The following is a 16619-nucleotide window of genomic DNA, read 5'->3' on the forward strand; positions in this document are numbered from 1 at the left end:
GGTTTTATACTAACTGACTCATTAATAATAAAGTTTGATTTATATCCATGTTGTTAAATAAATATAAACTTCTTACTTTTTTGTATAATACAAATTAAATTAAATTGGGTATTAAAAGGGCGTATTTGGGGGGGGCGAAGGGGGCATTCTCCCCCCATCGCTTGTATTTTTATCTATTTAATACATTAATTAATAATTTATTTAAAAAATTTCCATTTGATAATGATAAAGATTGTAAATTGTAATGATATCATGCTTATCATAATAAGAATTTTATGCCTATTTAGGTAATCATTTGTAAATTATTTTTAGTTTGTATAGAAGAAAAATTAATTTCGCCTTCCCCCCCGCCTATGGTCTCAACTCAAATATGCCCTTGTTAAATTGTACCTGCGTATTTAATAATATTACAGTTTAAGGATAAGAAAAATAACTAATAAATTATGATAACAAAGATAATAAGTTTAATTCCAGTGGAGTATTAAGAACTGGGGAATATATTATGTATATACTTATTAAATCATAACACTCATAACAATATTTATAAACTAATACATATACGTGAAAAAAATCATTATTCAATGTTGGTTAATTTAATTAAATAATAAATATTATTATTTTAATTTTATTTAAACAAATTAAGATTTATTATTAATTTCAAAACATAATATTCATATGATTTTGATTCATCAATATAAAATATATTAACGTTTAATTTTTTGTGGTAATAAAGTGAAAAATATTTGTAATAATAAGGGTTTTGAATTTGTAGGAAAGTGCATTTCTTCTTGGTGATTGTGAAAGTAATTTTAGTAAGTACATCATTTGAATTATGTAACAACAAATTAATTTATGAAACTTTTATTTAGCATTTTCTTGCATTTTTAATTTTTAGTCATTTTTTTACCTTTTTAGGTCATATTCTCCTTTTTTAATTCATTTTCCAGTATTTTTTATTTAATCCCGTCAATTAACGTCTTTGAAAACATTAGAAATAAAATGTTTTAGATGAGTAATATTATTAAAGAATCAATCAATTTTTCAACATCAAAATTCAAATTTAATCAACTTTTTTATAATTATTTTAAATGCATTTTTTTAGGTATTTTAGTGCATTAAATTCACAGCCTAATTATAATTATTATCGAGAGAAGTAAGAACTTTTTTTTGAAAACATAATTTTCCAACTTATTGCAATGCTCAGGTGTCAATTGTTGGCCTAAGAAATTCCTTTTCACTGAAGCCTTAAAATTCTAGTTGTGCCACTAACATGAAACTCTTAAAATTGACTATCCATTTAATACAAAATATTAATTAAGATAAATATCCCAAAATTGTTTTCTTGGAACTTATAACTAAAAATAATATAACATTTTTAAGACATTTAATATAAAAACCTATTGAGAAAATGAATTTCAAATATATTTAAAAATATACCGTGCAATAATTTGTATACATAATATTAACATTAAGTATATTGTATGATAATTATTATTATTTATAAATTTATAATCAATACTTTTATTAAATAAAAATATACACTTGTAAATTGTTATACCCTCACAAATATTTTTATTTCTGTAGAGAAGTTTTGTTTATATCTATATGATTTTAAATTATTTAAATTATAATCATTCGGTATTTTATCAAAATGTACGCATAATACTTTTTTTGAGTCTAAATAATTAATAGTATAATTGGCAATTAATAAATGAATTTTAATTTTAATTTTGTTGTTTAAAACGTTTCATTTATAGGTTATATAAGATTTGTGAGTACTTATAAGGTTAATAATACTTTAATAAATTAATATACACATCTTTAATTGCCTATGATCATACTATTTATTTACCATGACTATACTATAAATTAGTCGATAAATCTTATAATTCAATTCAGTTAAATAATTTTGACAAATATAAAAAAAAAATGTATAATTACTTAAACCTTTTTAAGTTAAATGACTCTGATTAATAATATTTGTGATCATCAAAAGATTCAGACAAGTATAAACCGTGTGGCATGTATCAGTTATGTTTATAAAGATACCTACTTTTTAAGACATTTAAATAATTACTAAGAAATGTTTAACCAAAAATTACCTAAAAATTTTATTAAATTTTATCCGAAATATACTTGAAAATATTATGTATACTACATATATAAATAATAAATACCCAAATAATTTGGTCATTTTTTTTTACCAAATGTATTGTTAATTTAACAATTGAATTAATAAAAACATATTTTTAATTTTAAAATATTACCTACTAGAAATAATTAATGTAGGTATTAATATTAAGTTTTATATTTATAATTTGTCTTTGTTAAATGTTTTTGATATAATATATATACAAATACCATAATTTTTGGAAACATCAAAACAAAATTGTTCATGTTTTTTTTCTTTATTCTATTGTTTACCAAAGTACATTTTTATTTCAGACATTACTATAATGTAGTATATACATTATAATGCACCAATGTTTAGATATACCTATTTATATTATTGTAGATACCTATGTATTTAAAATCTAAATACTTTTTGACACATTTGTAATTTATGTGTAACAGATTTAATTTTGACCAAAATCACAAAATGTTATAAATGATAAAAATATTTTAGTTTAATATATGGAGCAAAACAGACTTTATGTGTTAGAGAATACATACGGGTATGTGCCGTTTCTGTCTTACAAGCATAAAATATTGAAATTTGTGTTCAACAGAATCCATTTTATGTTAACTATTAAAGTCAATATACTATAGTACTATAAACTTAAAGGTAATAATATCAATAAAAGCCTATGGGATGTCCTTGATAATATTATTACCTTTAAGTTTGATGATAGGTAAATTGATTCTAATTAGCTAACAGTATAAAATGGATTCTACTGAACACAAATTTACAATATTTTATGCCTGTAAGACAAAGAAACACATATGGGTATGACGTATGATGTCCTCATAAGGCTATAACTTTCTTTGTTTATTTGATTATTTCTGAATTTAAATTTAAATAAAAATAATCTAGCAGCCAGCAGTTATTTTTATAAATATTAATACTACTTTACTTAATTGATTTATTTTAACTAAATGTTAATAAATGTTTCTATACATTTCCATAAAAAATTACAATGTCACCCAAACATATTAATTATAAATTTCACTAAATACATAACAGTGAACAAATTACCTATTCCATACACTCTACAAGTGTAAGTAGGTATATACTATATATTATAGTTTTTCAATTTTATAATTTTTGTTTAGGACCATATTGGAGATAATTTTTGGATCCACGGATCACGAATAAAACAATTTGTATGCATGCTTTAGAAAATCTATTCTTTAGAATATGAAATTATTGGAAAAACCATGTTTTAGAATTGTATTATTACCAATTGTTGGTTTAGAATAACTATAAAATATCTGTGAACTTGGGATAACGGGAAATATCAAAATACCAATTTTTAAATATAATATTGTTGTACTGTAATTATAATCAAGTTTTATTGTGTTGTTATATTAGTTTATTACCAATTTTTATTATATTTTCAACAATACAATTCCATATTATCTATGATTAGTTTATATCTGATCGAGAAGACGAAAATTATCAAAAAGTAGTCCTGCATTGATATAGGTACCCACTGTGCAAAATACTTTTCTCTATCAAATCTTGTTTTTGCAATTCTAAACCAATATAAAACATCATTTTCAAAGCTAGTCTGAATATTGCTTGTGTTTTTTTTAAAAACACCTAACAAAACATATAAATTTTAAAACCAAATTATATAGTTTATATAAATAAAATATAATATCACACATATTTCATCACTGAAATTAATTGTAAATTTTGAATTCTAAATTTGAACATTTTTTTCTCGAATACTCTATCAATCCATGAACATTTCATTAAAAATTTGTTACTAAATGGTTTATTTAGAATTCTTTGAGTATGGCTTTTTGTATCTATACCACCAACCGATTGATGAAAATGTCTATCAAACAAAAATTGTCTTGAATAAATTCAAAATTGTATATAAAAATCAACTGTTTTCATACACATTTTTCTTTAACATTATTGTCTGCTTGTAATAATTTGTCACAAGCCAAAACACTTTTTTCTTTGGAAAAAAGAAATTGATTTAAAAATTCTGTATCTTTAGAAGTATTTGAAAATTTTTTTAAATAATTTGTAGTCCTTCTAATAAAATAGTTTTAAAGTTTCAAACCATAAGTATACTGTATACGCCTATACATTAATTTGATAAACCTTCTCTATAAATGTATACATATATAAATATAATTATAGTTTTATTATGATGAATATATTATAGGTAGGTAATATTTATATAGATTATAGATAGGTATATTATAAGGTACCTCAGTAAAGTTAATGTATTAAAACTATTTTATCTTGCCATCAGATATATACTAGGCAACAGTTTAGCTGAATGATTTCCAGTTAGCAACATATTTCATTAAAATTGTAGTAAATTTTTTCTTATTAGACAATACTAGTAGGTTGATTCATAATAAAAAAAACCATAGATGTTATTTGTTCAAACTTCATTAATTAAATTATTGTAATTTGTAATAAATTCTATTCCTCAATTGATAATGTTTTATGACTTTATTATATCGTACATATTTTTCAGTGGGAGGGGGGTTTGCGAGGGGACTGAACTGTTTTCTAGGGGAGATAGAGCCCCACCTTGCCCACCTTGGTGCCGTGCCTGTGCCCTTATAATATATTTTTGATTTTCAAGCACAAGCAAATAGACTATGTACTAATGATGGCTGGTGAAACTTTATATAATATATATTGTATCTATCTATCAATGGGTGTATCTTTTGTGTAGGAATTACGTTGAATTATATTTTATAGATAATATCCACCTGATATACCTCGTATAGCAACTTACATTTACCCCCTATGCGTATTTAGAATGCCTATTATAATTTTATACTTTATAGACTTTTAATCGTATACTTTTTTAGAATAAACAGCACAGTAAATCGTAGAATATATAGCTTTCTGAATAAGTATAGTATATAGATACAATATACATACATGAGGGGCGACAATCCAATGGAAAATATAAAACAAAAGTAACTATTTCCAAATTATGTCGTAAGTAGTATTTCCTATGTTAAATAATTTTTATATTTGACAAAATTAGTAATGACGCAAAACGTACTATTTTCCATTTAGTTATATTATTACTAAATTAAATTGTAAATAAATATTGTGCGGATTACTTATTTTAATTTGTTTGTATATTATTTTGTATAATAATTTATCAAAACGTCTCTACCTTCATTATGATTTTTGATTGATAAAAAATCTAAAAATGAATTTACTTTTCAACCCATCTACATCAGCTACAACGTTTCTTTGAACTAACGTACTGCTTTAATTGGTTTGTAAATTAAAGCAAAGTTGTGGACTGTGGTATTTAATATTAATATTAATCAATACAATTTTGTTAAAACTAAAGAAATACAAAAAAAATATTTTACTTTTAAATATATATCATTACTATGATCATTAAAACGTAATAAAGCAAATATGATTTTTTTAGATATGTTGAAATTTATAATATTAGGTACATTGTTATGACTGTTATGTTAATATGTTATCGTGGAACTTAAAAGTATATATTACTGGAATATTTGTAACAGTTTTTTTGCATGGTGACTAGTGGGACATTAGAAGTATAAAATAACATTCAGTGACTGTTTTGTATAAATGTTTTAATAATATGTCTACTATCTTAAGTCGATTCATACAAATATTTTCTAAATTATATTAGTTTCTATAGCTGTTAAAACGGATGAATTATGTTAAAAATATTTAACCTCAATTATATAGTTGGGTATATTTTTTCCGTAAAACATCCTGCAGTTTCATGGTAGGATTAATTTTATTGTTTCAAATATATTAAGTATTAAAATTTAAAACACTAAAGCCGTCTAAGCCAAGTCGCATAAAAAAAAATTATTCATTTTATGATTAATTAAAATTTAATCACTAATAATGGGTTATTTAATCATATTTAAGGAAACCGTTTGTACAACCCAACATAAGAATAATTAATTAATATAAATATCTGTAATGGAAAACGTGCAATTTCAAAATTGGTGATTCAAATTATCAAGACAACAAAACGGTTAGGTATTATTGCAAATAATCTAGTTTTTGATTTGTAGCACAAATTGTAACATAATTAAATTCGAAGATTTAGTCTAAATATATAATATTATTAATATTGATTAATTATTTAGTAACATAATTTTATAAAATATCTCCACGAATAATACGAATAAACAATTAATAAATTATATAAAAAATAAAATATTTCCGTAAAGAAACCGGAACATTTTTTAGTTTCCTTAACGTCACGGTAATTATAATAATTCAATAAAACAATTTTAAACGGATGTAAAGATCATGCAAATTTCAGCGATTGTTGTGCAAATCTATCATCAAAAAATCTTTTGTTCGTGGTTGGCTGGTACTAGTGAAACGTCGCTCTTGTGATTCCAATAACACAAATGTCCTGCGAATTGTAAAATACTTTATACTACTTGCGTGATGATTATTATTGATAAAGAAAAAAAAATTAATATTTTAAATTGGTTTCTAGTCAATAAATCAATATGTGATGTAATTTTACGTACAACTTTTTTGTCTATGGTAAACATTTAAGCTTTTAAAGGTCTATATGACTATATACCTATACAACCAGACTATTGCAGTCTTATTTTGAACATACTATAAGCTGCAGATTAGTTTTGCTAAGCGTCTTCACGCTTTTGGTTGCTTGCTAATTCATACAAATTATAATTATGATTTATGATATCATTCGGTTATTTATGTATTATAAATTATTAGTGTAATAAATAATTAGGTATTTCAAACGTATTTATTAATATTAGCAATCCAACCTATATATAACAGCAATTATCACTTACCAATAGAGCGTTATAAAAACCAATCAAATATACGCTAAAAGATTTTAAATATGAATAAATATTATAATTATACACTTAAAATGTTAAAATATGCATACAAAATTAGTAAAAAATTTATTTTTTAAACATTCAATTAATACAATATATTTTAAAAAGAATTACAGAACCCTACTATAGATACTTATCTACTTTTCTTCTATTTTTTTGTCACTTTCATCATCTCGGTATACGTATTTTATTTCCCCGATTATTGATCTAAGGTCATATTTGGGAAAACTGTTTATACCTACAAGCATAGTATACCTAAAGTATTAATTAATTTTAATATGAATCAAAACTATAAAAATATAATACTTTTTTCTAATTTTATAATAGACAATAGTATATATTTCAAAAATGTCTAAAAAAAGCAAATATTAAAAATCGAAATATGTAAAAAAGATGAAATATGCAATTAAAATTGTAAAATAAGTCATTAAAATAGAAAATGTGGAAACATGCAAAAATATGCACTAAAAAGTTTCATTTTTTAAATCGTTATGTCACGAAACAAATTTTGTGCTCGCTTAGCATAAATAAATATTCAAATGCATAAAAATCCGCGCTCTACTTATCAGTTTACGTATAAACAACCGCTACTTGCTAGTACCTATCGGCACAAATATTTTATCGTACTACACAGTACACTCTTAAATTTGCGTACCTAATAAAATATCAACTTTTTTTTGCATAATTTCAGAAAATAATTATAAAATAATAAACGTTAAAAAATTTGAATTTTAATAAAACATGTAAAACAACTATAATATTTAGTTTAAATTGTTAATTCGTATATAAATAGTTATAGAATTTATTTTGCTGTTGTTGTAAAAACCAAGTGATTATGTTGGTAGGTACATTTTATTTTCAAAGACGAAAAATGTTAATTTATTGAAATGGAAAATTTATAAATGCAATGTTTAAATGTAATTTGGGTTATAAAAAATGATTGGTTAAACAAAACTGCAATTTGAGAATATATTTTTTAAAAACTATAAAATATATATATTTTTTTAATACCTACATGTCGTAATAACGGACGCCCTTCAAACGGTTGAATTTCAAATGGCTGAACTTAAATATTAAACGATAAAATCTTGAACACAAAAATTGTTTCCGTCAAATCTTTTACATATTCGGAGGAATAACTGAGAAATTAATATTTCTCTAAATCATCGGACAATCAAATTTTATCAATAAACTAACACAGTAACACAAGTATTTCCATTGAACATTGGTGGGTATGCCGTATATGCATCCGATGTTGTTGGATAATAGTATTTTTTTTTTTAGGTCAGTCGGCCAATATAGTTTAGTTTGCATGGACCCGACATAAAATATGTCAGTTTGTGTCATGTCAACATCATATTTCATAAGAAGTATTATCAATCATAATATTATATTATTCACTGTTCGGTGATAGTAATGACTAATGAGTAATGACCACTACTTAATACTTAAATAAAATATGAGGTGTACTAGGTGTAGCATAGACGTAGGTAACTTGGCGGGGGCGAATGGGTGCCCCCACGACTGAACTATGCTATTAGTTAATTTCAGGCTGTTCTGAGGCACATAGCACACTCGTACCTAATATTGTTTATTTGCTATACATATACAGCTATAAATATAATAGTATATTAATATTTCTTTTGTGGCATAAATTCTAAGACCGTGGCAATGTGACATAAACATTTACAATTTCTAGAACACGTCTATAATATTATATTATTTAGTATTTATTATATATATGTTTATAAACATTATAAACTATTCAAAATTTTTTTATAAATTTCTATGAGTTCGGCTTCATTAGAGCGAACATTTTCGTTATTACGCCGTCTTAAAACTTATACTCGAAATAGTATTGGCCAAGAAAGACTAAAGGATTTGGCTTTATTAATATAAAAAAAAAATTTGAACCATATTTTGATATAATTATTGACCAATTCGATGCACAATCAACAATTCGAGGAATACGATTGCAACTAAAATAATTTTGGCTTCAAATTTATGTTTATTAATACTGTTATTATTATTATTTTATCAATATACAATATTCTTATGTTTAAAAAAAGTTGTTTTCTATAAATAAGTTACTTTGTAATTTTTATATAATTACTAGCTGTCCCCGTGCACTTCGTCGTCCGTACAAAATGCACCTGTGTAAAGTTTGGTTGCCTATAAGGCTATTGCTAACATTTAGCGTAAGGAAAAAAACTATTTTTGGTTTTCTGATTTGGTGTATAGATGATATCTTTGACATATCAATTTTACATAATTGTCCCGCCTAGAGTTGCATTTTTTTCAATCGATTAATCGATTATATTTCATTTATTAAAAATTTAAAAATAATCTAGTAATCGAATAATCGATTAAAAAATCGCACAGCCTTATATTTTGTACATTCAATGGGGTTTTCGAATTCAATTTTTTCAGGTTTTCGGCAAAATTTAATTTAATCTACTAACCCACTGTATTATTAATAGTAAGTTTAATAGCAATATCATATTACATAACGTGAAATAATCTTAATGAATTAGGCAGAAGCGGATCCAGAGTAATTATTAGGGGGGGCATTATATATTGTACAATAATTCTATTATTATATTATAATAATTATTACCATCGATTATATATTTATATTTATTATTATATAATTATTATTTTAATTGTATTATATACATAAACAATGCTATTAACTTACAACTAAAAATTAATAAAAAAAAGTGGGCAAGTGGGTATCGCTTTGCTGTATAGCAGAGATGGAGAGTAGGTCACCGGTCACTATAATGGATGTGTTAAATTTGAATGCAATGACGGGTATCATTGTATACGAAAAACGATTCTGAACGGAGATGATTTGTCAGTAAATGGTAATTAGCAGGATATATCATATAATTACCTATGTTTAAATTGTAATATATCGTTATTTTACGCGATTTCGTAAAAAATAAAATTTCTTAAGCTCATAAAATTTTTTCTTTATCAACCCTAGAATTTTTTTTCACAATTACATAAAAGAAAACTTATGGATAACCTTGTATTGGATTTTTGAACCTTAAGTATAAATCACAAACATTTTATAAATTTTCAACTTCAAAATTCTTTGCAAATTTACGTGATTTTGATATATTTTGTAAACATTTGAACTTTAAATGCTTATAAACAAAAATTTTGACCAACGATTTTTGATTTTTTTTTTTTAATACGATAAGTTCAACTTATTATAAATCTTGTATTAAATTTTAAAGATTTTTTTTATCGGCATTTTAAGAAAAAAAACTTAAAAAAGTCAAAAATTTCAATTGTCTATAAGTAGCTTAAAAATATTTTGAAAATTTAATCGTAAATAGATAACGCTAATATAAACATTTGGTGAAAATTTCAAGTATTTACAATGATTCGTTTTTGAGTTACAGCAAAATCAAAAAATCGATTTTGTCAAAAAGTGGTTATGCGTAAAAATTCCCGTTTTTCCGTAATTTTTTCAGGGTTTTTCCCGACGATTTTGAAAACTATTGGAAATTTTTTACTTTTGACCCCCCAAAGTACCAACTAGATGAATTTTCCTTTTCAAAGAGGGGCTGAAGTCAAAAATCGAAGCATTATTACTATTCCAAAAAGTGATGACAGATAAAAAAAAAAAAAAAACACATCATTGTAAAATCATTAATCAATACATTCATGATTCATCACTCCGTTCAGAATCGAAAACTAGGTAGGTGTATTGAAAAGAACACTCTTTATTTAAAAACTATTAAAAAACTATTGAATATTAATAAACCAATAATAATAATTGTAAAGCAAAATCTAATTTTATTTTTATTTTTGAAAAATATTCGACATTTGTTAAATTTGATTCAGAATATTCCATGTTTGTTTGAAGAAATTTTTATTGTAAATGTTATCTATATCTACAACCATCTCTACATTAAGAAATTATTATTACAATATGTGTCAGTGTGTGAAAAAAGTTGACTAAAATACATAATCTATTATTTATAATATGATGTGGGTCTCACACTTAATCACTAATTATTCAAAGAAATACAGGCGTTAAATAATAATGAAAAAAATTGGTTTGCAGTGTTTGCACGGCAATACAACGCGAGTCGCGAATTCAATAACTTTAATAAATTATAATTTATAATATGTATGCAACAATAATTTTAAATCTCATCATCTTCTTAAGCACATAAATATACTTTAGGATTATGGAAAAAAAATGCTGATACTTCGTTCGACATCTGTCGCGTCGTCAGTCGGCACAATTGGAAATTTACAGAATTATAAATAAAACTATCCGCTAAACAATGTATTTATTATTATTTAATGTAAATAAAAACTACCTAACCTAACCTTGTATCCGCGCCTGGAATTAGGCTACTCCAACGTTTATTTTGCAATATTTTTTTCAGCCAACAGACAACCTCACCGGCCTATTTAGTATTTACACTTCAAGCTATTAAACAAATCGTTTTATTTCGGTCAGAGGTTAATAAAGAGGTAATATATTGAGGTAATTTACCGGGATAAAAACTATCCTATCTTATGACGGATCACGGAAATAAAATGACATACATTGATCATAATTTCATCAAAATCGGTCGAGTAGTTACTAGTTTCGGAATGCATTGAGAATATCATACTCGTCGTACACCATATTTTTATATACAAATTACAAGATATAGGTATTAGTTAGGTATTTTCGTATTAGTAGGTATATATTTTTATTGAGTATTACTTAGACTTATTGCGACAAACGATGCAATTGGGTTTTATAACAAAAAAAAATTAATCATATAAATAAATCACTTTGTCTTTGTATGAGTATATTATAGTAGCCATCACCGACACCGAATCGCCGGCTATAAGGCTATATTTTATATAGGTATATACAATTTACACATTAAATATTAAAAAATATTTGTGGAGAGACACCCTAGAGTATGAAAAAAAGTTTACATCACTCTCTCAGACCTACTGAATATACACATAAAATTTCATGAAATTCGGTCAAGCCGTTTCGGAGGAATTTGGCGACATACCTACATTTTCCATTGTGACACGAGATTTTTATATACCAATATACCTATTAGATAAATATTAAACATGGTTTTAAAAAAAAGTAATGATTTTATTATCGTTTGGTATAAAACTTATATTATTTATAAAATAATGTTCGCTTAAAATTAATTAAATGAAAAATAGTCGTAAAAATGATAATACCGTTTTATTATAAAAATTAAATTTAAATAAGATCATGAAAATGCGTAGATTCGCAACAATTATTTTTGCCCCCCCCCCCCCCCACGTGAAAAGAGTCCAAGTTACGCCTACGAAGTGTAGTATTTTATAATAATAATATATATTACGATAAAATGAATATCGGTAGGATCCCCGTGTTCGCCGGCGACCATTTACTAACCGCGTTCCGTCGGCCGGCCGGTCTCCACGCATTCCACTTTTGCCTCCATGATGCCAACGCACGCCACTGCATTATCGCGTTCGTGACAACGTGTACGGTCCCGCGACCCGCAGCCGTCCGCATACACGTAGCGCTGAACCAGACGCGACACGAATTCACCGTTCCGATATTTCTACACGTCTCCACTATACGTTTTGCGTCCGTCCGCCGTTGTTGCCAGTCGAACAGTTTTTGCCGTTTTTAATCCAATCCAACGACAACCGTGAAAATGGTGAGTATTCGGTGTTTTAGAGTATTTATTTAGCGTCCAGACGATTTTCCCATCATCGCCCATTTCTCCGCGTATCGTTTTTTTCATGCCGACCGTCGCGATCGACGTGTTCGAGTTACTTGTAAGGGGACGATCGACCGGAACACGAAACGTGTCCTATATGCTCCCCTACGCTGTCTGGGCTTTTGCGCGCAGGTGCTTCTCTGTTCATATTATATTTACCGCATAGATACGCTTCATTGCTTACAGCAAAGGGGAAAAGGTTAGGTGGAAAAATAAAACGATTTTTGGATACGTGGCTAGTAATTTCGAGTTTATAGTTGGTTGAGTAATATCAGTAATATTTAAAGTTTAGTTAAAGCTATAGTGTATTTAAAGTTTGTATTCGGACACTCGGTGTACACAAATCATAACTTTCTAAACTTGTAAATTGAAGCATCTCATTAAAGCTTTTTGAAAACTGGTGAAAGTACTTACTGTAGATTCCCTGTTGCTGATACAGTATGTGGTTTTCGAGTAAAATTGTTACCACAATGTACCTTGATAAATACTAAAAATATTTAGTGTGTTAGCTATTATACGTCTTATGAATACATTAAACAATTTTCAATGAGGTCGTCATATTTTTTTTATAGTTTGCCAAACTAGTATGTGTTGTTATTTACATATAAACATAGTAAATATACATTCAAAAAACCAAATTTGTGTTACATTTTTTTAGCTTTTATATTAGAGTAAATCGACTTATTATAAAATTAATAGGCAAAAATATTATTTAGGGCATCTCGTAGATTTATTGATATTTACATGTTTAATTGAGGTATGAGCATATTAACATTTTAATAGTTTACATAGCTAGGCATTTTAAAATAAAAAATAATAATAAAAGACCCTAGATCAGTGGTTGGTAACTTTTTTGAATTCTTGGGCCACATTCACAAATTAAAAAGAGTTTTGCGGGCCAGACAAAAATAAAAATTTTATATTCTTAAATTATTTACAATGAAAAAAAATACTGTCTTAAACTTTGAAATATAAAATGTGTATAATTAAAAAAATTCATCATTTTTGAATTTAAGGCAGGCTGTGTACAATAGTCGCGCGGACCACCGGTTGCCGATCACTGCTCTAGATAATATCTTTATGTATGCATTTTATATTAGGTCAATTCATTTTAATATTTAAGCTAACAACATAGAATTGATTATACTGAGTTAGTGTTAAAATTAGCCATGTTGCACATTTGCAGAATGGAGATCACGCAAGTTTGGCATACTATTAAAACCTTGTAAACTAATGGTGAACTCATTGTTAATTACTTTGGAGTATATTACATTAATAGTTGCATCTTGGTATTTTCAACTACAATGGCGTAATATAAATTTAAAAAACAAATTAATTTATTTTATTTATAATAGTTATCTAATATAATACTAATCAATATAATATAAATCACATCTACCTACATACCATAATAATAATACAAAATACATAATAAAATAATTAAGTTTTTAAATGCAATTAGTCAATGATAATAATATTTTAGGTATCAAACTAGATTTGTTTTTTTTTTTTGTAAATTATATTATTTTTTTTTTAATTTCCTATTATGTTTTACTAATTATAACAACCTGATTAAAATATATGTTAAGTCTTAAATACATAGGTGTGAAATTTTGTTTAATACAAGATATTAATGAAGTGCAATTGTTGTGACTATAGTGTAACTAAAAATAACAGGTTAAAATTACCTACTGCATGTAATTAATTATTCGTTTTAGTTAGTTAATAGAAATATTATTCTGTGCGTTGATGTGAATAAAACAAATTTAAAAAACAATATAAAAATTTACACTTGTGACATGAGCTAACTAAGTTAAATAGAGTAAAAAAAATAATTACTATTAAATTTATTATTAAGATATATTAAGAAATATAAAATACCTAGTTCTGAAATAGTGTATTTTTCAAATAGAATATTTTAATTATATACATGGTCATAACTAAAGCATAGCCAGGAAAACATTAAATCGTTGTAATTACTAATTATAAAGCTAGAAGATATTATAATTATTCCCTTTAAACTATTGTCATTTGATATCAAATATAATTTTAAAAAATATCTATAAATTAAACATGAACATTAAACTACCTATAAAAATATAATATGAATAATTGATTAAATTTCTACTAATATAAAAGTTATATGAAGCTAGGTGAAATAGTTCTTAACATAACTAAAGAATTTAAAATAGTTGGTGCTTTTATTCATTATTTGTAATTTTGTATGTAATGTAGTTCTGTATATTGTAAAGTTATGGTGGTAAATATGATCTGGTAATTTTTTTTTTTAAATAATAAGAAACTATTTTTTTAAATCCCTAATCGTTCTTGAGTTATTTTACTTTTTATTTTCCTTAAGTTTAGACAAGATAGTATAGCCTGAGTAAATATAGCCATCAAAATTGGGCAGCACTTGATTTTTTTTACAAGAATAACTTAGTTACTTTTCAACATGTTTTATATTATATGATAACAGGAGGCTAATTATATGTATTATTTTTTAGCCTGTAAACCCAAGTGCAATGCAATCGGCCAATAATGGACCCAGGTCACCATCTAAACCAGGTGCATCTAGAACAGCCGGAAATGTGCTTAGACAACGGTAATAATAAACTTCAAATAAGCTTTAATTGTTAAGTTCCCCTTATTATTATTATTATTTTTAACTTGAATAATTTTCTATAATCATGGTTATAGAACATGGACTTTCAAATATTCATATATTTGTCATATACCTTTTATTTTTTACTATATTTCACGGGCAATTTATTTTATAGAAAAACTGCTGCACCTACTACATCAGTTAGAAACCGCAATACTGGAACTAGCAGTGGTGGCATGTGGCGTTTTTACACAGACGACTCACCTGGAATTAAAGTGTAAGCATTTCCCTAAAATGTTTGATATTTAAACTTTATGGAACAAATATAACAGTTTTTTACACACTTTCGCACACAACATTTATTGAATTACAATAATATTTTATTTATTTATTTTAATCCATAGTTTTGATAAAAAAGTAAATTATTCATGTTAAAGTGTTTGCACTTGACGCCTCATTATATTTACAATATACATTAAAATATTCAAATATTAACTTTATAATATGAAATATTTATGCATCATTGATTTAATTTTTTTTTTATTGTTTATTTTTTCAGAGGACCCGTGCCTGTATTAGTGATGTCTTTATTGTTCATTGCATCCGTTTTTATGTTGCATATTTGGGGAAAATATAATAGAGCTTAATTTATTTGTTTAATTTATTTTGTACATAATTTATCTTAAGATCATTCCCATTTTTTTTTTTATAATAATTATTGAATTTTAAGCGGCAATATTCACTATAGCATTATATTATTGGTTACAAAAAATTAAATATCAATCAATACAATTTTATCAATAAAAAGTTTTTATTTTTTTTTTATAGATTTTTATATCCAAAATAATATAGTCTAGTATTGTGAATCAAGTGCCATGGTACATCTTATTCATAATAGTTCACTATTATTTAAATATAAATACATTTAAAAAAATTAGTATAAAAAATATTCAAACATTTGCTTATCAAAACATGTGTATAAGTAATGCTGATGTCTTTATATCAAGCATTTAGTAAAATGAACTATTATTGAGTCAGATTTATTTCTTACTCATATGTTGATAGACTAGCAGTCTAGACTTACCCCCATTGGTATCATCAACATTATGTCATAAATACTATGTGTACTATACTATACTATAGTACTATAGTACTCCATAGAATATAATTTACAGTGACAGGATTACATAATTTTAATAAACAATTAAAAAAATATATTAATTAAAATT

The 16619-nt window shown here is 25.3% G+C and overlaps 1 protein-coding gene across 1 annotated transcript; it reads left to right on the forward strand.

The window, feature by feature from the left end:
• Positions 1-12564: 12564 nt before the first annotated feature.
• LOC132927342 (protein transport protein Sec61 subunit beta) lies at positions 12565-16050 on the forward strand. Its single transcript, XM_060991855.1, has 4 exons — positions 12565-12725; positions 15293-15390; positions 15566-15667; positions 15950-16050. The coding sequence occupies exons 1-4, from the start codon at positions 12723-12725 to the stop codon at positions 16035-16037; spliced, it is 291 nt and encodes a 96-aa protein (XP_060847838.1). The 5' UTR covers positions 12565-12722; the 3' UTR covers positions 16038-16050.
• Positions 16051-16619: the final 569 nt, after the last annotated feature.

The sequence above is a fragment of the Rhopalosiphum padi genome, chromosome 3 (genome assembly GCF_020882245.1).
Source record: "Rhopalosiphum padi isolate XX-2018 chromosome 3, ASM2088224v1, whole genome shotgun sequence".
In the NCBI taxonomy this organism is placed as follows: Eukaryota; Metazoa; Arthropoda; class Insecta; order Hemiptera; family Aphididae; genus Rhopalosiphum; species Rhopalosiphum padi.

Coding starts and splice junctions, on each gene's coding strand:
- LOC132927342 (XM_060991855.1), top strand. Junction 15,391..15,565: donor GGAAATGTGCTTAGACAACG/GTAATAATAAAC, acceptor TTTATTTTATAG/AAAAACTGCTGCACCTACTA. Junction 15,668..15,949: donor GACTCACCTGGAATTAAAGT/GTAAGCATTTCC, acceptor TTATTTTTTCAG/AGGACCCGTGCCTGTATTAG.